Below are 24,172 nucleotides of genomic sequence, written 5' to 3' on the forward strand. Positions count from 1 at the left end.
TTGCTCTGTAAGAATTATGAAATTTGAATGAGATCACCTCGCTATGGGACTTTGTTCCCATTTGTTTAAATCAAGCCTTAAGCTGTCATTGAGTGTTAAGATATCCCTCTAGTGTACTGCTTTTATTGATAAGCCACCTGATATAGGTTAGAAACAAACAATACCATCCATTCATACAGTTTTAATAGAGATCTTTGTTGAAATATCCCAGGGCCTTTTTTGTTATTATGAATATTTGGCTGAGATTCAAAAGCTACAACCATCTCAGCAGGAATTCTGATTTTATAGTTTGATTGACAGCTTAAAGAGGCTATTAAACATAGGGGGCAGCTTTGCGAAATTAACCTGGAGGAAGAGTATGAGCTGTCCAGTGGGAATGGTTTCAGGTACATGCAGGTCCGGGATGTCGTGAGGTGTTGTCCTTTCCCAGGTTGCCACCCTTGGGCTGCAAGATAAGGTGCTATCGAGGGAGGAGTTAGGGGAGGGGAAGGTTTCTGAGGTCTACAAGCTGATAGATTTCGAGGGGGCTCAGCTGGGGCACCTTAAGCGGAGGTGTGAGGAGGAGCTGGGGTGGGGTGGGGGTGGGGGGCATGTGGAGGCCGGAATGTGGGAGGAAGCTCTGCAGAGGGTGAATTCATCCTTGTCATGTGCGAGGCTCAGTCTTATTCCGTTAAAAGTAGTCCACAGGGCACATATGATGGTGGCGAAGATGAGTAGGTTCTTTGAGGGAGTAGAGGACAGGTGTGGCCAGGGCACGGGGAGACTCATGAATCATGACCACATGTTTTGGGCACGCCCAAAGCCAAAAGGGTTCTGGCAGGGGTTTGCGGACGTAATGGTAATGTCCGAGGTGTTGGGGGTAAAGGTGGCCCCGGGTCCAGAGGTAGTGATATTTGGGGTGTCCAAAGACCAAGGAGTCCAGGGGGCAAGAGAGGCCGTGTTTCAGCCTTTGCCTTCCTGATAGCCCAGAGATGGATTATGCTTAGGTGGAGGTACTCAGAGCCGCCGAAAGCAGGGGTGTGGGTGAATGACCTGGTGAAATTTCTGAGGCTGGGGAAGGTCAAATCTGTCCTGAGGGGGTCGTTTGATGAGTTTGCTCGGAGGTAGAAGTCATTCATTGACTTCTTTAAGGAGATTGAGGTGGTAGCAGAGGGGAAGAGGGAGGAGGGGGAGGGGAAGGTTAAGGGGGTTAAAATGGGGAAGGCAGGACGGGAGGAGGGGGTATGGCTGGGGGGAGGGAATGAGTATTGGTTATTTATTACATTGTATAATTATACTTCTGCTTTCATCTGTTTTCTTGGTTGTTTGTTTATGCAAATCCCTGAATAAAATATTTTAAAATAAAAGAGGCTATTAAAGAATGAATTGTCTTTGATGTGGTCTGAATAGAAGTTTGTTTTTATAAGAGATTAACAACATGAGGAGATGTAAAAACTTGGACTGGTTTTGATGAATGGAAGGTTTTCACTATATAGTGTGTAGGAGTGAGAGCTGAATTAGGATGTTAAAAGTTTATTTTCTTTCATCTCCACATGGCTCCTTGGTCTGCCCATGGATGATACAGTGTGTGTGGTTGTGGAGTTGATATAGATGTATGAAGGGGTCATGGAGATGGGTGGCTGGCACAAGATGATATGAAAGTTTGAAGGGACATGAGGTTGGATGGACACAATAATTGGGAGCAGGTCTAGGCCATTTGTCCCTTCGAGCCAGCTCCGCCATTCATTAAGATCATGGCTAATCTGATTGTGGCTTTAACTTAATTTTCCTATATGCCCCCCGTAATCTTTAACTCCCTTGCTATTCAAAAAAAATATCCAACTCAGCCTTGAATATGTTCAATGCCTCCACTGCTCCCTGGGGAAGGAGTACGCCACAAACTGAAGACCCTCTGAAAGAATTTTTTTTTTCATTATCCCAATCTTAAATGGGAGAGCACTAATATCTCCTTGTGGGAGAGTCCAGGACCAGAGGCCATAAAGTCAGAGTAAGTGGTTGCCCAATTACGACAGATTAGGAGGTATTTCTTCTCTCAGACAGTAATGATTCTGTGAAATTCTTTACCGCAGAGGGCTGTACAGGCTGGGTGATTAAGTATGTTCAAGTCTAAGATAGACAGATTTTTAATCAGTAATGGAATAAAGGGTTGTGGGGATAAAGCAATAAATGGAGTTGAGGATTATCATATCAAATCAATCATAATCTCATTGAATGATGGAGCAGACTTGATGTGCTGAATGGCCTACTTCTGCTTCTTATGATGCTCCCCTGGTTCTAGATACTCCCACAAGGGGAACATCCTGTCAGCATCCACCCTGTCAAGTTTCTTCAGAACTTTTATGTTTTAATCAGATCACCTCTTATCCTCCTAAACTCCAATGGGTATATGCTCAACCTGCTCAACCTTCCCTCAGCCCAGGAATCAGCTGAGTTAACCATCTCTGAACTGGTTTCAATGGAACCACAAACATTAGGAGACCTAAATAGCATTCCCAATATGGTCTCAGCATTGCCCTGTACAACTGTAGTTTTCCTACATTTACACTTGATTCTCCTTGCAATTAAGTAATAACATTCCATATGCCTTCCTGATCACTTGCTGCACCTGCATACCAACATTTTGTGATCCATCTACCTGGGCACCCTTTGTATCATACAGTTTAGCAGCAACTCTCCATTCAAATCATAGAATCCCTACACTGCAGAAGGCGGCCATTTGGCCCAACGAGTCTGCACGACCCTCTGAAAGAGCACCATACCTAGGCCTACGCCCCCAACCTATCCCCATAACACAGTGACTCCATCCAATCTTTGGACAATAAGGGGCAATTTAGCATGATCAATTCACCTAACCTGCACATTTTTAGACTGTGGGAGGAAACCGGAGCACCCAGAGGAAACCCACACAGACTCGGGAAGAACATACAGGCTCCACACAGGCAGTCACCCAAGGCTGGAATTGAACCCGGGTCCCTGGCGTTGTGAAGCAGCAGTGCTAATCACTGCGTCAGAAGTAAAACACTGCTTTTCTACTCTTCCTGCCAAAGTGGACATCCTCACATTTTTCCACATTATACTACACCTGCCAAATCTTTGTCCATTCACTCCTTAGCTAAATCCCTATGTGGACTCTTTATATCCTATTGACAACTTACTTTTCTACCTGTCATTGTGTCATCAGCAAATTTAGCAGTCATACATTAGGGGCAGGATTTTCCCGCAATTGGCGGGGCGGCCCGTACCGGCCACAAGAACGGCGCAAACCACTCTGGCGTTGGGCCTCCCGAAAGTTGCGGCGCTGGAGGGGTTGGCGAAGGGCCACCGCCGGCCTGCGCGTGTTGGCGCATGCGCAGGACTGCCAGCGTGTCCTGGCGCATACGCAGAACCACCAGCGTGTTTCCTGCACATGCGCAGGGGGTTTCTTCTCCGCGCCGGCCATGGCGGAGCCTTACAGAGACTGGCGCAGATCGGTGGGCCTCGATCGCGGGCCAGGCCACCGTAGCCCCCCCCACCCCCCGGGGACGGATCCCACCCGTGCCCCCCCCACCCCGAGGACCCCGTTAGACGCCCGACAAGCCAGGTCCTTCCGGGATGGGCCATGTCTATTTCACGCCGGCGGGAGTGGCCGAAAATGGGCGGCCGCTCGGCCCATCGGGGCCTGGAGAATTGCCGGGGGGGGCCGCTGCCGATCCCCACCCCCGCCCAAAAAACGGCGCCAGAGAATCCGGCAGCCGGCATCGGAGCGGTGGGGCGGGTTTCAGGCCGCCCCCCGGTGATTCTCCGACCTGCGCGGGGTCAGAGAATACCCCCACGTTCTTCATCTGAGTTATTGATATAAATTGTAAATAGTTGAGGACCCAACACTGATATCTGTGGCACTCCATTAGTAACAGCTTGCTAATCCAAAATGACCCTTTAATTCCGACCCTCTTCTTATTGTCAATGAACTAATCCTCTAACATGCTACCCCCTACACCATGAGCTTTTATTTTGTGAAGCAACATTTACTATGGCACCTTGTCAAATGCCTTTTGTAAATCCACATCTACAGGTTTCCCTTTATCCACCTTGCTTGCTACTTCCTCAACGAATTCTAATAAATTCGTTAAACATGATTTACCTTTCACAAAACCATGTTGACTCCGCCTGATTGCATTTTGATTTTCTAAATGGCCTACTATCACCTCCTTAATAATGGATTCTAGCATTTTCCCTCGACCTTCTGTCCCAACCGCTGTCTTCGGGCACCTCTGCCACCATCCCGGACCTGTTTCCAGAGTTATTTTCGAGGCCTCCCAATGACCAGGTGGCGGGGGATGGAGCAGGCATCTCACGGGATCCCGGAAGAGCCTGAGGAGATCCCGCCTGTCGTTGATCCCAGTGGCGGGTTCAAGGCAGGCCCTGGGTTGGTTGGTGGGCCCGTGTCACCCACTCAGTGTGGTGGAGGATTCGGGTCCGGAGCGGACTGTCCGAAGGCTGTCAGCCGCCCAGTGTCAGGAGCGGGGGGTGCACATGAGACTCTCTGGAGTGGGGTGCAGGGCTCACCCGTGCCTGACACTGTGTCGCCCCTCACCCCCTCTGAGGACTCCCGGACTCTGGCACACCATAATTGAAGATTTTTTTATTTTTTTTGCCTCCATAGATAGTTCAGGCAGTGTCCGAAAGGGCCCCCTCCTCCCTCCGACAACACCCCAACACCGTCCCTCCCCACCACCCTCCTTTCCCCTCTCTCCCCACCACCCACCTTCTTTTCTCTTCTGTTGGTACAGAGGCAAGGGTATCTGGTCTCTCCAGCACAAAGTTTAGTGCTTGTACCATTTGATTTTTGTACAACTGTGCTGTGAACTGTTTTAATAATCAGAGTATCCTACCCACCCACCCCCTACGTTGGTACTGACGGGAGGGTACCCTGTTTCTCCCACACAAAATTAGTGTTTGTACCGTTTGGCCTTGTATTTTTTTTTATTACTTTAATAACAAGATATGACAGCCATCAAGGTAACTGACTGATAGTTTCCTGCTTTCTGTCTCACTCTTTGCTGAAATAGAAGTGTTACATTAGTGTTTTTCTAATCTGTTAGGTTTTTTTCAGAATCTAGGGAATTTTGGAAAATCACAATCAATGCATCGACAATCTCTGTAGCCACTTATTTTAAAACCATAAGTGAACTAGTCAACGTTTAGTTCTAAAAGTTTTCCCAGCACCTTTTCCATAGTGATTGTTTTAAGATCTTCCCTTCCTTACACCTCAAGGGAGAGGGATGAGATGGTCTGAACAGTGAGGGCTAGGTGACCTAGTAGCCTCTTAAACAAATGGGGCAAAATGCCAAGGTGGGCCTTCTAATCAGCCTGCCTTGTCATTTGTCTGCTCCTGTGGCTGTCTAGGATGTGTTCCTTGGGTCACCGGGCTTGACTTACTCTTGCCTCGTCTCCCCAGGACGAAACTGGGTCTAAGGGTCTTAAATTGAGGCCGTTCTGCCGAGTTGGAAAATTTCCTGACTTGAGCGACTCAGCACCGTAGTGAAAATCTGGCACATAAAGTTAACTCTGGGGTATAAACTAATGGTGTACTTCTCTTCTACATCTCAAATGAATCCCAGTTTGATAAAATTCACATTACCAATTCATGTCATATCAAAAACCAGGGGCTGGATTCTCTGCCCCCCCGATGCCGAAACCGCGTTCGGCGACGGGGAGGAGAATCCGTTATCATGCACGAAATCGGGACCGACAGAGATTTGCAATTCTCCGTCCCCTGAAAATTGGCGTACCCGTGGAGTACCCCTCGCTGAATATCCATCAACTCAGGCCATTGGCTGAGGCCCGCCCTGCGGTGCTCCGTTGTCGACTGGCCAAATACCCGACGCCATGGTTCTAACATGGTCCCACCGTCCATGATCCTCGCGTGGCGGCTTCTGACTCAGTCCGGGGCTGTCACAGTCAGGGGAGGGCCAATTGGCGGGCAGGGCGGCTTCATTCGGGACTGAGGGCGAGCGGTCGATGCGGGGCACTATTTCGGCAGTCCAGGTCCGCGGGCTGAGTCCGCCATGGATAATGGCGTGGCCGCTGGAGGCCGCTGCTGTCTGCATGCGCGGCCTCTGACACAGAAGAATCCAGCCCCAGATGTACACTAGCACAAAAACATGCTAAGGTTCAAAGTTTGAGTCAACAGAAACAACACTGTATTAAATTTGAGGAAATAGCTGCAGTGTTTCTACTTTAAAGTCTAGTTCTACTTTCTCGTTGATCCAGTTTCATTGTATAACCAGATGTTCAATCTGGCTCATTGCCGAAATATAATGAGAAAGGTGACGTTGAAAGTAAAACTGATAATACATTAATTAATCACAAAGGAAATTAATTAATATATGAATAGCTGTAGCTGTTATTTGAACTGAAATGTTGATTTTGCTATCACAGTTTCTGCTGATTTCCTTTATGAACAGTATTTTTAATCAGAATCACTTTCACTGTTGGTCTTTTGTCACAGAATAATTTACTCCATTAATAACCCAGTGAAACTATTGAAGTAACAGAAAAGAAACATCAATTCAGAAGTAATATTTATTGCAAAAGTTTGAATTCTGCAAGCTTTTTGTTTCAACAATGAATTCGCTAGATAAGACAAAGTTTCCAGCTCAATTTGATGTTTACTTTTGTAGAATGGATTTCTCTAAACTTAAAAATATTTGAAATTTTGGCTTGGGTTTAAAAGAAGTGCCAAATAGTAAGTGCATGTTTAATTCTCATGTATAGATCTTGATATTTTTCTCAGTAATAGACAGAAAGCATATTAAAGCTACAGAAAATCACCAGAGGAAATCACAATTTCCTCCACAAGTTAGACTACCCTGACCAGAGGTCGACATTACATGTGTTGCTACTGGTCCAGGATTTGAAGTTTCAAAATATGGACCAACAGAACATCTACTGATATACTAAAGGACGTGCATTGTGTGCATCCATTTGAAACGTGTCCACACAATTGAAGATGCTTTCTAAAATCAAACGCTCCAGTTTTATATATCAGATCAACAGTACGCCTTTTCCATTGCCTCCTCCTGGAAGAATCTAAAACTTTCCATGCCCTTTGACTCACTTTGAGCAATGCCACTAATAGATCTTAGTTTTCTCTAATAATTGAAATGAAATGAAAATCGCTTATTGTCACAAGTAGGCTTCAATGAAGTTACTGTGAAAAGGAAAAGCCCCTAGTCGCCACATTCCGGCGCCTGTTCAAGGAGGTTGGTACAGGAATTGAACCGTGCTGCTCGCCTGCCTTGGTCTGCTTTAAACGCCAGCGATTTAGCCCAGTGAGCTAAACCAGCCCCTATAAATTTATGAATGAATTTAAGGGACTAGCAAATAAACATACTGGTGAAGTTTTAACCACACAGATGTACACAAAGAATAGAAGTTTAATGGTGCCTGGTATCAGATGTAAAGTGATGAGGTGACAACCCACGCTGGTATCTGGAGACCTGCGACTGACCTAATCCTTAGCCTCAGTCGTATTTAAATAATGTGGGCAAGCTTGCTGCACCTTGACAGGCACACAGTCTTTCCGTTAGTTCAAATTTTGGGCTGTATGCCTTGCTGACAGTGGCCTTCAGCTAAGTTCTAAATAGGGTGAGGGAAGGTGGCAGTTAGAGGGTAGCCAATTGGCAGTCAGTAGTAGTCCTCAGGAGACTTGTGGAACAGGGAAGAACACCCCTGGCTCCTTCTGACTCCACAAGAACATTTCATTCTTTTTTAAATAACTCGCCTTTAGTTGCTAGCTTTTGCCAAGGTCACAGCGGCTACTTAAGAATCCCAAGAGGACAGGGTCAACTCCTATCCTGGACATTGCAGACCAGTTTCAGCAAGCTGACCTAAATTAGGCAACAAATCCCCCATTTACATACATAAGGAAACCAACACCTGTTTTAGACAGCCAAAAGTGATGCCTGAAAAATGGCACAAAATAATTTTGTTTAAATATTTCACAAGCATTCCTGGGGTGCTGGATTTTGGTTCTCAAAATGAAGCCTCACTGCACAAGCTTTACACCTGCAAAATGGGTACAGCGGGGTTCAATTTCAACTCCTTATAGTTTTCTCTGAAACATTTCACTGCTCCATGGGATTAGATAACTCAGAGTTCAGTGTTAGTTAATGCCATATTTAAAAGTAAGCAAATAATTTACTTATAATTAAAAATTGCATCTGGCGTGGCTAGCCTGTTCTCCCTTTAATTTAAAGTCGGAACTGTTTTGGGATTTCTAGACTTACAGATCTTTAGAATCATAGAATCCTTACAGCGCAGAAAGAGGCCACTTGGCACATCGCGTCTGCACCAACCCTCTGAAAGAGCGCCCTATCGAGGTTCACTCCTCTACCCTATCGCCGCAACCCCATAACCCCACCTGACCTGCACATCTCTGAACACTAAGGGCCAATTTATCATGGCTAATCCACTTAACCTGCACATCTTTGGACTGTGGAAGGAAACCGGAGCATCCGGAGGAAACCCACACAGACACGGGAGAAAGTGCAAACTCCACACAGTCACCCAATGCCGGAATTGAACCCAGGTCCCTGGTGCTGTGAGGCAGCAGTGCTAACCACTGTGCCACCCACTTCCTTTATTGAATGTGATCTATAAAGGTCTCAAGTATATGGTCAGCTGGTGGAATTTATACATTCTAGTTTAATTGTCATTGCTTGTGTTTTCTGACTGTCTACAAGAAGAATGGGAATGCTCACTTATATGTTCTCAGTGGTCCTTTGTAAAGTAACCAAGTTTAAACTAGAAGAGCCTTTTATCCTTATAACATTCATTAGTGCAGGTTTTATAATTACGTATTTCAGTGGATTTTGAAATGTTACGATCTAATCATCCAAACGGTTGCATGATGGTTTATTAATATTACACTAAATAAACTTTGGTTTGTCAGGCTAAGTTTCTAGCTTTCACATTTATTAGTTCACCAGCGAGCAGAGACCAAAATATAATGATTATTTTATTATCCATTAATCCGTTGTGGAACCAGTAGTGAACAGCTAACTGAAATATTTAATGTACCACAGCTTTAATCCTGGATGAAAGACTTTTGACATACCGAAAAACATCCAGGGACAAAGAACAAGTAATGCCTGAAGCGCCACACCGCCAAACAAGACTTAATAGCTCACATTTGTCTCCAAAAGGTTATTTATATATCTGTGCTTTACTGATAATAGAAGAAGTGACTTTTTGCCCAAGACAGTTTCCAAGATTGGTAGCAAACCAACCATCTCTCATTTTCCCACTTACGTGGTTCTTTAATTCCCATACACAATGGAAAATAAACAATGAATTTTTAAACAGTTTCTGCTAAATAAAATCTCTGTATGCACCCTTTATATGCGCACAATGTATTTGGATTGTATTAATGTCCATATAAAACAGATATAATTTAATAAGATTGTGAAAGATAGCATAAGACTGTTACTGAAGTAGCAGACGAAATACAACAAGCCATCATATCAGAGAGAGTTATTGCACAATTATAATCGATCAATTAACTGACTGAATTGCCTAATTGAAATTATCTCTAATTTTATGACTGAAGGTTACTGCTTGTGATATTAGTGTATAAATGCTTAAAAAGCTCACACAATATTTCTTTGCAATTTTAATGCAGGCATTGACCCATCTATATTGAACAGGCTACACTACCTGTTAAAATGGTAGGCAAAGAAATATCATATGCTGACATCACAAACAATAATTTGTAGGTTTATATGTCTCCAGTATAATATTGAGCTAAAGAAGGCAGCTATTTACAAATACGTATAAACCTGTTTGTGATAAATAAAATTTATGCATTAATCATTTTCCATATGTATAATATTCAGTGTTGGATACAACCAAAGTTATTACAAATTCTAAATAATTATTTGGTTTGCAATACCCAGGGCAACTCAAGTTTCCCAGCATAGATATGGATCATTGTCAATATTTCTTTTAAAGTTGACCGAGGGAGCAACAATGCAAGCAAGCACATTCCATTCACACTGCTCAAAATGCATATTCCCTTAAATTCCATATTGTGGCTTCATATCGCTTTATATTTTGCTATTTTCCAATTTATTGAAAATGGAGGATAATTCATTTCAATTTGTAGGGCATGCAAAATAATGGTTGCCGATGCTTTATAAAGATGAATATAGTCTTCATATGAAGATGAATCAGCCGTGAGCATATATAAAAGCTGCGGTGAAAAATCAAAAAGGCTACATGCATCTCACTAATCCGACCCCCACCGTAGGTTTTACTTTTCCATAAAATGCAGAATAGTGCAACAGACTTCACAATTTACACCAACAATAATGTGGCAATTTATGATATTACCTCATTCCTATAAAACTTATTCTTGAAATTATGCAGTGATAAAGTAGCACATATAACCTTAACGAGTATGTCTGAAATTTCAGAGGAAATGTTAAGCTATTAACAGCAGCATCTTTGATGATTATATAGTGCACATACACTACTATTACATTGCATAATTTAAAGGTCTTTATGATTAAAATCAAATGCTATAACTGTGTGCATTTTGTATGTCCTTTAAACAATTACCTTATAGGCACTTTTAAAAACATACAAGTTATCAAATTAATCTCACCTGTAGAGCAACTGTGGTATTCTTTCTGGGTTGCTTTCCTACCAAGCCTTGTTCCTTGCGTCGCTTGAATTTCCTAAAGTAGTCCTGTATCAGGAAGGTGGCATAGAACTTCCCCACGGTTACCTCATCATCTATGTGAATAGACCAAAGAGATTCCTCCTTTTTCAGAACAATAGCTTCTTTCTAATCATCCTGGAACTTTGTAATTTGACTGCTTTCTGTAAACCTATGTTATAAACTTTATAACAATATGTGTTTATCCCAAATAATATATTGAAAAATACCTTAAAGATTAAATTTGAAGGAATTACATTTAAGAATTTAAAATTACTAAATATAATCCTTTGCATGTAGCTTATTAGCAGAATAATTAAAGGTGAATAATACACATCATATTTTTCATCCAAAAATGTCAATGGGCTGCAAAATGGTAAAATGTATCAGTCCTTTGCTTTGTAATATACAGCAAATGAATAGATGTTCTCTAATATATCTCTAAAAGTAGTTAGTGTTAGATATATTGTCAGTATGCAGTAAACATATTTGCAGCTATTTTGTAGTTTTCCAAATTTTAAATGAATAGCAAATATCACAAGATAATCTATTAGTAACTCTGCTGTTAGATAACTATAGCACGAAAAAGCATCTAACCTTCTGAAAGTCAGAAATTATTTCTTTGATCAAAGTAATTTAAAAACACTACATTCCAATCTTGTACCAACCTCAAAATTCTTTGCAGATACGACTTTCAGCAGTCTTCTCATTTAATTGCACACAGGCGTCTCAAATGATAAAGGCTACGGACTATACAGCTTAACATTCACCAATATAAAATGCTGTGCTAAAAATTGTTAATTATACCTAAAGAATAATTATAGCATGGTCTCGGGCACTTTGGGCTGCCACTGATTATGATCCCAAAACAGACCAGAAGCAATTATATTTCCATTGTTCGTTAAAGGTTGGACAATCTTATAGACCAAGATCTTTTTCAGTTAACACATTACCCTTTGTAAATCTTTTATTATGCTATATTATCAGTCCACATTATTTAGTAGAACAAAAAAGAATGAAGTTGTACCATTAAGAATGAAAATACATTCTACTTTCTAAGTTCAAAGCACATCAAACATATTCAAATATGTAATATGTATTATTCACCTTCATGACTGATGTGAACTAAAATTGCAAGGCAGAAGGGCACAAACAGATATTAGGCTAATTGTACAAATCAAACAGATCACTCAACTGACAATGAATCAAGTTGTTTTTGAACTGTTGCACTCAACTATGAATAAACAACTGGGAACCTTTATCTCTAACTTACATGGAAGGATGTGAATAAAGAAAGCTGGAAAAAATGGTTGATAATACATTGTACCCTCAAGCTATGAAGGATACTGTTTTTATTGATTTATAACTCTGTTAGTGACCTCTAGAAACCATATGTAAATATTGCAAAAACCCTTTCTAAACCAAAAATATGTTTCATGACTTCCTATTTTTCTTGGAGGAAGAAGTTGAATATTGTCATCCTTAAGTTATGTGTGGAAGTTCGGAATTGTGAATATTCTTGGCTGTGAGCAGAGGCACACTGGATTACCTGAGCCGAGTGACTATTGCAAAATTGGACAGATCACATTTTACGCCTGCAAATTAATCCATCCACTTTCCCTTCCAAAATTATTTTCCAATATTCGCTGCATCCAACGGGTCTAGGGACAGACCCAAAACATTAATCTCTGAATATTTGGGGCGCTAATCATGTTTACAGGGAGGTCTTGTGCGACAGTGGGTGTCAAATTTGTGAACAAGAAGCTCCAGATTTGAATCCCTTCCATGACTTGATGGCCACAGAGTTGTGTACATAACTTGGCCAAACAGGTTGATTATCAACGTGTAAATCTTTTCAATGCACCGATAGCAGGTGGTAAGAGCTAGACAGTCTCCTGGCCAGGCGTGCTTGATACAAGCTATAGCTTTCCGTGACAGGTTGCCTACCTGTTCATGGAAAAACTAGCCATGGAAACAGACATAAGCATGTGCTTTGTCTGCCTCATGTGTCAACAGACGCAGAAAAGTCTCTAAATCTAAGTAAGTTCAGTTTTCACAGAGCTTCATAAAGTACATTTAGATGCGTAATGTTGTTCATTGATTGTTTTCATTTGCATAACCATTTAAAACGAATCTCTAATGAAAGTAGTGCTTTAGAAAATTTCATACCAAAATGCTAAAACATTTGTTTATCAGAACCATTGAGGGTGACATGGTGGTGCAGCGGTTAGCGCTGCTGCCGCACGGCGCTGAGGACCCAGGTTCGATCCCTGCCATGGGCCACTGTCTGTGTGGAGTTTGCACATTCTCCGTGTGTCTGCAAGGGTCTCACCCCGACAACCCAAAGATGTACAGGGTAGGTGGATTGGCCATGCTAAAATTGCCCCTTCATTGGAAAAATAAAAATATATATATAAGCACCATCAACTGTAGTTTCTGGTTATTGTTATAGCAGGATAGAAGGCTTTTTCTTTTTCCAACCTATGCAATGCCCTGTGGGTAGCTGACATTACCACCAAATGACAAAATTGCAAAACAGCATTTGGCTCTATGTAAATGTTTTTATAATAGAGCTTCTTGATGATAACATAGATTATAATCAATTAAATGGCCCTGTTATCCAGTTGTTCCTGTTAAGTAAACATAATAATCATTATTATTGTCACAAGTAGGCTTACATTAACACTGCAATGAAGTTACTGTGAAAATCCCCTCACTGCCACAGTCCGGCGCCTGTTCAGGTCACATTGTGAAGTATTCATACTAATTCTAACATGCTATAAGCACTCAATAATTAAACTCATGAATCCAGTTCTAAAGCAACTTAGTAACAGGCTGATTATTTTCTTTACAACTACAACTGATTCAACATCATTAAGTTATAGAAAATCTATTCATGACAATGATGGTTAAGTGACAGGTAGGGAAAGTCAAGGCCATAAAGGGATTTAAATACAACAATGAGAATTCTAAATTTGAGGTGTTGAGGGACAGGGAGCTAATATAAGTCAGGGGTGAAGAGTGAGCATGACTTGATGCTGTATAGGATACAGTCAGTAGAGTTGAGACATTGGCAGGAGATGGTGGTGTAGTGGTAACGTCACTGGACTACTAATTCAGAAGCCCAGACTAATGCTGTGAGTTCAAATTCTACCATAAACTCAATTAATAAATCTGGAATATAAAGCTAGTCTCGATAATGGTGACAATGTTGTAAAAACCCATCTGGTTCACCAATCTCCTTTAGGGAAGGAAACCTGGTCCAGCCTACATGTAATTCCAGACCCACAGCAATGTGGTTGACCCTTAACTGCCTTCTGAAATGGCACAGCATCACACTCAATTCAAGGGCAATTAGGGATAGGCAACAAATGCTGGCCTTGTCAGCAATACCCGCAACCTATGGAGGGATTTTTAAAGAGTTGAGTCTGAAGCTGACAAAAGCATGGATGTGGGTTTAAGAAGCAGGAGTGGAGACGGGTGACGTCACAGAGATCAAATAAGCAGTCTTTTTGATGGAGAGTATATAGGGTTGGAAACGCACTAAAGGGTAAAAAAAAAATGCATTTTCAGCCTGAGATATTTAAGTGTGAAATATATTAATAGTAGGAGTCTGTCAGTAACAAGTGTCAGGGCCAGGAGTGATACAGCAAAGTATGCTTTCTTTCAGGATTCTTGTGGGCCAGGAAGGGCAGGAGTGGACCTGGCCCACAAAGAAATCTTGAGCCTCCTCTGCTCCGGCACTGCCAAGCTGATACACACTCCTACCAGGATTTTCTATCCGCTTCCCTTACTTGTCTAGCTTGATTTTAAAGGCTCGGTAGATGCCTCCTGACTTTTCAGGCTGTTTGATCAAGAAGTCAGCCAGCGGCATGCAAATGAGACCCACCATTAAAATCGGCTGAGTTTGCTTCTCGCATTGCTGCATACCTGCCCGGAAATAAAACCGAGTTCACGGATTATTTAGTTCCCACTGGGCTCATTACACCTGGTCATCAAACATGGGAAGTCAGCTATGGTGATTATGAAATATGAAGAGGAGGATGTACCTAGTGGATAGAATGTTCAAAGAACTGGAAATGTATCGTGCTGCTTGTGGAGAGAAGTGGAAAGCTCTTGGAGCCATATTATTTATAAATTTGGAACTGTTCTGTGAATTTTGATGTGCTTTGTAATTATAATTATTTTTAAGGGTAGTGAGTGATGTGTGAGGAACTGCCAGGATAGATGTATCTCAGAATTTCTTTTTCAATACAATTGGTGGAATATTCCCAACACGCCCATGAGGGATTTCGTGTTGCGAAAGAGTGGAGAATCCAGCAGCAAGTAATGAGTCAGAAACCCGCTGGTGTAAAAATAGTTTGCAATTCTCCCGATGACAGGCCAATGGCGAGTTGGGTATCCCACTGACCAGTGGCATGAATTCCATTTGCATTCATTATCATTTCAAGAATGCTCATTAAATTAGCTTCTCGCCAGAATCATGTGCCACCTTCCAAATTTGTGTTATGCCAACAGGAAATCATGTCAATCTGAATCTGGTTTGAAAAAAGGCGATGTGCACACGCCAGATTTCAAGTTAAGTGCAACACAAATAGCCAACCTTCCACAGCACTGCACTGATCCTATTGCAATGCTGATGAAACGCCACACTACTGGGGCTATATGGTTGGTCTGCTCCCCTAGCACTGCCCCTGTAGTCACGGTACTCAGGCAGGGCTCAGCGTTCAGGTACCGACCAGTATTGCAACCAGGAGTGAATGGTTTAGGGCTGGTCTACTTCCAGTGTGTGTCACTGTTATCCAGAAGGACACCACTGTGCTGCAGTACTCAGATAGGACACAGCATTCAGAAACCAGCATATCGACCGGGCAAGGAGGGTGGGGAAAGGTAACACATGGAGGGGCATTGGGAAAGGAAGGCATTGCAAGATGTTGTTGTGGCAAGGGGGCACAATGGAAGGCAGAGGGACAGGAAGGTTTTGTAAGGTAGTAGGGGAGGAGGGGAAATAATGTGGGGCGGAGGGCAGACTGAGGGGGGGAAAGTGGAGCCCGATATGAGTAACTGAAAAGCTGACCAACAAGGGTATGAAAGGGCTATCACACATACACATACATGAATGGGAGGGGATGCACACAGACACTCGAATGGGAAACAGGGGCGGGTGGGAGTTGTTAGTGTGACACAAGAAGAATGGATCACACGCAGACTCATGGGCGGGGGGATTTGGGAAGAGAGACTGTGCAGTTCTCAGCCATCAGGGCAATGGGAAGCAATGTGAAAGTCAAAGGGTGGGATTCTCCGCTGGTGCGATGCTCCATTGTGCCGGCAGCCTGGGGGTTTCTCGATGGCGTGGGCCTGCCCACAATGAGAAACCCCATTGACCGGCCGGCGTAACGGAGAACACCACCGGTGGGTTGAGGCAGAAATGTGGCGCAATAATTCCAGTCTAGATTGGTAGATAGATAGATAGATAGATAGATAGTAATATAGATATATAGATAGATATATAGATAGATAGTTAGATAGATAGTTAGATAGATAGTTAGATAGATAGTTAGATAGAAAGATAGATAGAAAGATAGAAAGATAAGATAGATAGATAGATAGATAGATAGATAGATTCACCAGGCCATGATCTCGCCCCTGTGTATACACTCATTCCGGGTAGTGAGATAAACCTGAAAGAATGTTCATAATCACAGTGCCTTCAGTTGACCAAGCTATTCACAGAAACCGCAAACGTAGTTAAAGAAGTTCAGTATTTTTACAGCGGTAGCATCCCCATGACCATGGCCGAGCATAAATCCAGCAAAAGCCTGCTGGACCAAGGTGTCCATGGATGTCGCCAACCTTCCCACGCTGACCTCAAGGTGCTGCTGGCATGTCGAAGCCACAACATCAGACAATGTGGACGGATTCCTCCATCCTTTGCTTTAGTTTGCTGAGTGACTGCAGAATCTCTGCCTAATGTTCGACCGCCTGTTGTTGCATCTTCAGCATTGAATTGGCATCCACCCGCAGAGATTCATCATCTGATTTGGACTCAGCGAGTGGCTGGTCTCCAGCAGCCTTCCAATGCGGAGACCTTGTTCTCCCTACCTCTATCACCTGCTGGGGTGCGACGGTGAGGTGCTCTACAATATGTGTCCTGGAGACAGGTGGGCTGGAGAGAGTGAGGTGTATGTGTTCGGGTGGCTTTTAAATATGACAGCCAGACCTTTGACCCCATCAGCTGAGGGGGAGCAGCCAAACCACCTAACTATTCTGATCCCATTTTCGAGCACTTGGCCCATAGCCTTGTATGCCTTGGTATCACAAGTGCACATCTAAAAACCTTTCAAAGGAGGATCTCTCTCTCTCCACCACCTTTTTAGGCAGGGAGTTCCAGACTCCCACCACCCTCAAGATGAAAATGATTTTTCTCAGAACCCCTCTAAACCTCCTGCCCCTTATCATAAATCTATGCCCCCTGGTCAATGATTCCTTCACCAAGGGGAAAAAGGGATAAAAAGGACAAAAGGGCCTTTAGCTTTTGGTGCACTACAATTCCTGTTATTATGAAAGTATTCGGGGCAACCCTCACGAGGACAACAGGAAATCACTCATCGATCTCCCTGTGGGGCTCGTGGAGGAGTATAAGCTCCCATGGTAATGGGTGGAGGTCTGCCCAGCGGAATCTCATTACCGAGCCCTTTAAATGCCGTTCCGGACCTGGACTTGATGTTCTGTTAGTTCTGGCTGGGACACTTGTGTTGTGCGCTGTGGGTGCGATGTACCTTATGAGTTTAGAATAAATCTGTTTAAACCTTCATCTTGTGACTCCTTGATTACTACACTGGTGACAAGGATGTGATTCAAACCCACGTGCGCATAGCACCCATCTTCTAATGCCCTGGCCAAACGGGCTGTCCAAACATTTGAAAGCGACATGAAGAAAAAGACCTCTGGCTCGTTTGACACCAGGTTGGCTCGGTTCCTCTTGATCCAGGACCATTCGATATAGTACGATGGGGGCTGCGCCAGTGGAATTGCTGATGGGTTGACGCCTCAAGACCAGACTCAATCTATTGTTTCCCAATCTAAGTGGGAAAGTGGAGTCAAAACAAATGGCCCAGAAACAAAATTTCAATACCTGAAGAACTAACAGGACTTTCTGTCTGGAAGAGACTGTCTATGTTTGTTAATTTTGAGATGGGTCCCCCTTGGATCCCAGGGGTTGTAGTTGAAAAGGCTGGCCCCATGTCATATAAGTTCAAGACTTGGGAGAAGACTGTAAAGAAACCCGTGGATCATCTCAGGAGCAGAGAACTCTTGACTGCAGAAACTACTCCCGGGGGGGGGGCAACACTCTCTACATTGTTATAACCTACCTCCAGGCAGGGGATTCAAACCCTGTTAAACCCAAGATTCATCCCCCAAGAGGAAGACTCAGGCTCAAAAATGGAGATTGAGATGACTGCCCACAGCCGGAAGTCAACGTTGAGGAAGAGCCCTTCGACGCTCAGCTAGAAAGCGACGACCCCCCCCCCCATCCACTTCACGCCCCAGATTCAGCTCCACTGATGGCGGACTCAAAGCTGTGCGCAAAAAGGCAAAAGAGGCCTGATTGTTGTGAGAGTGATGGAGAGGATCTGAAAGGGGGAGGGGGTGGTTTATGTATTACTGTATTTTATCTATTGTGATTGACATAACAAACATTTTGTTGCCACTATTGAGTCAACAGATGCTGTTTTGTACACAGCCAAACGATTGTCAGAAAATTTATTTGCCAAGCGGCACGGTGGTGCAGTGGTTAGCACTGCTGCCTCATGCTGCTGAGGACCCGAGTTCGTCCCGGCCCCGGGTCACTGTCCGTGTGGGGTTTGCACATTCTCCCCGTGTTTGGGTTGGTCTTACCTCCACAACCCAAAGATGTGCTGGGTAGGTGGATTGGCCTCGCTAAATTGCTCCTTAATTTGAAAAATAAATTTTAAAATTAAAAAAAATAATTTTTAAAAAAAAGTTTATTTGCCTAATTAAATTTGGTAATTTGTTCTGTTTGTGCCCATCTCACATCAAATATCGCTCAGATTTATAATGTTGTGGAAAAATGTAACCCTTGGACGATAAGCAAAGACAAGTTCGATACATTAGCACAACAAATGCACTTAAATCCAAGTGTAAAGGCTAATAAGTCTGTCAATTAAAAGCATACATTTACTAAATAGTTAGCAGGGTTGAAAACTAGTTGCAACTTTGTAGTAATACAAGCATGAAAATATGAAACTTTGTAAAGATGAAAAGCCTCCTTATTATTTCTGATTTCCGAGACATGCAGACAGGCAGAACTGGCTGTGTGGAATATTTCTGAAGCACGGGTCTCCATTTCAAGGAAATCTTAGGGGAAACAGTTGTCAAGAGGCAACACAAGTTCCATGCCACCGGCCTAAAACAGAATTGCTTCAGAATATTCTGACAGACTGAGAGAAGAAAGGCACAGAAGCTGCAGAAAAGCTCAAGCAAAAAAGTTGAAATGTTATTGGATACATGCATTGCTATCCTCATTTATGCCATGCAAGCATTAAGAAACAAAGTCGAAGCAAATGATCATTTAAATAAGTTTGAAATATTAATTTTAAAAATTAAGTAGTATTTAGCAAAATTCGAAGCTTGAAGAATATTGAATATAGCAATAAGAATTTAACTATTAATAGTGTTTCATTACTCATTACTTGTCTTGTTAAGCTGCAGACCTTATCTCTCATATACTTACCATTTTACTGCATAAATTATATGCTACAGTAAATAAACGATAACTACTATGGCTACATTTTTCATAAAATATGCTTCAATAAAATAATTGTTGCTTCAAATAAATTGAGGGATATATCTTCAGATTTGACTTGTTTCTCAATTATTGAGAAGAATAAGTGAATTCCAATCTTGATGTACATATCTCTCTCACTTCAAATACAAAATCAATTATGTTAAATGTCTTTATTGCATTATATTTTTAAAGATGCACTTATCCTATCTTATTCAGCAACAAACTGGCAAAAAGCTTGTGATTCTTGAGAATGTAATTTAATTAATCGCAGTGAAAATTGACCTGAAAGACTTGGCACTAACCATCAGCTGGAGGCACCACCTGATCTAGCAACTTCATGCTAGTTCGTTTCCATATTTTTTTAATAACAGCTCTCAGCTCCTCATTAGCTTGATCTAGGTTGCCTGCATTAAAGAAGAAAAAAACAGAATCAGCCACATGAAGCTTTTGAAACAGTGGAACTGAACTCATCATTACTTTTGTTGGAAATTATATACTTTGGGCTAGTGAAATATTGCTATCAATATCGGTCAACCATAATTGAAAACATACTGGATGCAAACAGATATGTCTCCACTATGTACAGGTTATTTTTTATTCTTCAATTACAGGGATGTCTCACTCAGTTTGTTTCAATCAGTATTGCTATTTGTAGGCCATTAATATCTATACCATGGGCGGGATTCTCCATTTTGCCGGCGTCCAGGGGCTTCCCGACGGCGTGGAGCTGCCCCACAATGGGAAACCCCTTGACCGGCCGGCATAAACGGAGAACCCTGCCGGCGGGTCGAGGCTAAAAGTGGCGTGGTGGGGCAGAGAATCCAGCCTTATATATCTATTGGCAATACTCACACTCAAATGATTTAAAAAATAAATTTAATAAAAGTAGAGAATCACAAATAATAGGGGGAAATTACATGACTGTAATCACAACAGGAGCTTAAGGGACATCAACCTGGAAATTAAATTATAGATTTCAAACTCCTTCGAGAAAAATGTGAAGTTCAAGGGAATGGGTAAATTTAATTGTTTAGATTTTTCTTGTACTTGTGCCGTTAGATTTAAGATGACATTTGCCCCCATATTTAACTTACGTGAGTCATTTGGTAAAACGAGCCAATATTGAAAAATGTTACTTTTAATTTCATTATACTTTTTTATTGCCATTTCTATTTGATGTAGAGTTACCACAAAAATAATTAATTTCCCTTTAAAAAAAAAATTTTTTTTTTAATTCTCCTCCATTTTCACATTTTCTCCCACATTTACATCCATCAACAATAAACAATAATCAGCAAGATATGTCAGTCCCCATAATAACAACAATGATCCCATCTACCCACCAACCCCCAAACCTCAACCCGCATGTTTACATAAACAAATGACAAAAATAAATCAGGGATTACCCGTAGTCACCCTTAATCTTACACAGCTCCCACCCCCCCAACCCCCACCCCCCCACCCCAGGCCTCCAGCTCCTCCCGTCCACTGCCTCTTGTAAAACTCCTCCCCCTACCCTCGGTTCCTTCCCCCCCAACTTTCCACCCCGGCTAGACCACTGGGACCCAGTTCTGCCAGGCTCCGATGGCCGCAGCCCCTCCCCCCACCTCACTCCCGTTCACTGGCCGGCTTAAACCGGCCAGCGTGGAGGCCCCCGCCCGGGTCCCCTTCCCACTTGCCCGGCCCCAGGAAAGCCCAAAGATCCCCTTTTAGCACACAAACCCCGCCTATCCACCTACACCCCAAAGAACTCTCATTTCGAGTGAAAGTCCCGTCCCTTCCCGCGTCCAAATATATACCACCTTGGCTCCTTTAATCTCTACACCCGCGCGCAGTGATACAAAAAAGAAGAAAATACAGTCATGAGGTTACATCGGCACCTGGCCATTCCTCAGTTTGTCAGTTCTGCCACAGTCCTTCTGCTTTCGCAAACACCTCCGCTGCTTCCGCCGTTCCAAAGTAAAAGTCCCTGAGCTTGTAAGTCACCCTCAGCTTCGCTGGATATACAATGCCGCACCGCACCTTGCTAATGTACAGTGCCCTCTTCACCCGGTTGAAGGCAGCCCGCCTCCTTGCCAGCTCCACCGTAAAGTCCTGGTATACACGTATACCAGCTCCAGCCCACTGCACCACCCGCTTCTGCTTGGCCCAGCTCAGGACCTTCTCCTTCACCCTGTACTTACGGAAGCACAGAGTCACTGCCCTTGGTGGCTCACTCGCCTTTGGTACAGGCCTCCACGACCGATGAGCCCGATCCAGTTCATATCGGGAGGGGTCCTCCCCCTCCCCCAGTAGTTTTGCCAGCATCGCGGCAAAATACTCAGTCGGCTTCGGTCCTTCAACTCCTTCGAGCAGCCCCACAATCCTCAAGTTCTGTCGCCTGGATCTATTTTCCAGGTCTTCCATTTTTCCTCGCAGATCCTTGTTAGTATCCATCACCTTCCGCATCTCTTTCCCCATCGAGGCAAGTTGATCACCGTGCTGTAATAACGTCTCCTTCACTTCCTTCAGCGCCTCCCCTTGCTCTCGCACCTCCGCCACTGCGCTCGCCACCTCCGTCCTCACCGGGGAAACCGCCTCCTCCACCAGCACTCAAAGCCTCCCTCATCTCCTTCCTCACCGTCTCCATGCATTTCGCAATCTGCGCCAACTGCTTTTCAAATTCCGCAGCCATCACCTTGGTTATTTCTTCAGCCGTAAGCAGTGCAGCCTTCCCTGGTGCTCCAGCCTCCATTTTTCCTGGTGACCCTTCCAGCCCCGACGGACCTCCAGCTGGTTTTTTTTCGGCCGTTTTTCTGCTCACCCTCGACATTTTTCTTTGGGGTTTTTTTCCCTCCTGTGTCTTCTCAGTGCCTCCCCCGTGCCTTCTCCCTTCTTCTGCCGCCTCCGCGGACCCTGGGACCGGGCTTAAAGCCCCAAAATTGCCGTTCCCGAGCGGGGGCTCTCCATTGTGCGGCCGCCTCCCGCCCGCCGTCACCGGAAGTCTCATTAATTTCCCTTTTACGCAGGAACAGAAAAGATCAAAAAACATAGGAGCAAAAGTAGCCATTAGACTCATTGAATCTGCTTTGCCATTCAACAAGATCATGACTGATCTGATATGAACTGAAGGCACTGTTGCTAAGTTTGCAGATATACAAAGATCTGTAGAGGGACAGGTAGCATTGAGGAAGCAAGGGGGCTGCAGAAGGATTTGGACAGGCTAGGAGAGTGGGCAATGAAGTGGCAAATGAAATACAATGTGAAAGGTGTGAGGTTATGCACTTTGGAAATGGAATTTAGGCATAGAATATTTTCTAAATGGGGAAGTGCTCATGAAATTAGAAGCACAAAGGGACTTGGGAGTCCTTGTTCATGATTCTCTTAAGGTTAACATGCAGGTTCAGTCGGCAGTTAAGAAGGCAATGTTAGCATTCATCTCAAGAGGGCTAGAATAAAAGACCAAGGATGTACTTCTGAGGCTGTATAAGGCTCTGGTCAGACCCGAGTTGTAGTATTGTGAGCAGTTTTGGGCCCCGTATCGAAGGAAGGATGTGCTGGCCTTGGAACTGGTCCAGAGAAGGTTCACAAGAATGATCCCTGGAATGAAGAGCTTGTCGTATGTGGAACGGTTGAGGACTCTGGGTCTGTATTCGTTGGAGTTTAGAAGGATGAGGGGGGTCTTATTGAAACTTACAGGATACTGCGAGGCCTGGATAGAGTGGACGTGGAGAGGATGTTTCCACTTGTAGGAAAAACTAGAACCAGAGGACACCATCGCAGACTAATGGGATGATCCTTTAAAACAGTTCCTCATTCACCTGAGGAAGGAGCAGCGCTCCGAAAGCTAGTGACATCGAAACAAACCTGTTGGACTTTAACCTGGTGTTGTAAGACTTCGTACTTTAAAACAGAGATGAGGAGGACTTTCTTCAGCCAGACGCCAGTGAGTCTGTGGAACACTTTGCCGCAGAAGGCTGTGGAGGCCAAATCACTGACTGTCTTTAAGACAGAGATGGATAGATTCTTGGTTAATAAGGGGATCAGGGGTTATGGGAGAAGGCAGGAGAATGGAGATGAGAAAAATATCAGCAATGATTGAAGGGCGGAGCAGACCCGATGAGCCGAGTGGCCTAATTTTGCTCCTATGTTTTATGGTCTTATAATCCTCAACTCCACTTTCCCGCCTTATCGCCATAACTCTTGATTTCCTTACTGGGGGCTTACAAATCCAACTATCTCAGTCTTGAACATACTTAACGGCCCACCCTCTGTGGAAAAGAATTCCACAGATTCACTACCCTCTGAGAGAAGAATTTATTCCTCATTTCTGTCTTAAATGGGTGACCCCTTACTCTGAGATTATGCCCTCTGGTCCGAGACTCACCCACCAGAGACAAAACATCCTTTCAGCATCTACCCTGTCAAACCGCTGAAAATACTATATTTCTCAATAAGGTCGTCTCTCATTCTTCTAAACTCCAATGAGTACAGACCCAACTTACTCAACCTCTCCTCATAAGAAAATCCCTCAATAACCAGGATCAACCAAGTGAACCTTCACTGGACTGCCTTCAATAGCGGTATATCTTTTCTTAGATAAGGGGGCCAAAACTGTTCACAGTATTCAAGGTGCAGTCTAGCTAGTGCCTTGCATAGTTTTAGCAAGACATTTCTAATCC

General features: G+C 43.5%; 1 protein-coding gene across 1 annotated transcript in view; it reads right to left on the reverse strand.

Annotated features, from left to right (window-relative positions):
• The window catches only part of cacna1db (calcium channel, voltage-dependent, L type, alpha 1D subunit, b), a 1,216,201-nt gene that overhangs the window by 126,055 nt on the left and 1,065,974 nt on the right, over positions 1-24,172 (reverse strand). The window contains exons 41-42 of the mRNA XM_072472487.1: positions 19,814-19,915; positions 10,649-10,779 (exon numbers count right to left, since the gene is read on the reverse strand). Of these exons, the coding sequence (XP_072328588.1) occupies positions 10,649-10,779; positions 19,814-19,915 (233 nt within the window). The remainder of the gene's footprint in view (positions 1-10,648; positions 10,780-19,813; positions 19,916-24,172) is intronic.

Source organism: Scyliorhinus torazame, chromosome 13 (genome assembly GCF_047496885.1).
Source record: "Scyliorhinus torazame isolate Kashiwa2021f chromosome 13, sScyTor2.1, whole genome shotgun sequence".
Lineage (NCBI taxonomy): Eukaryota > Metazoa > Chordata > Chondrichthyes > Carcharhiniformes > Scyliorhinidae > Scyliorhinus > Scyliorhinus torazame.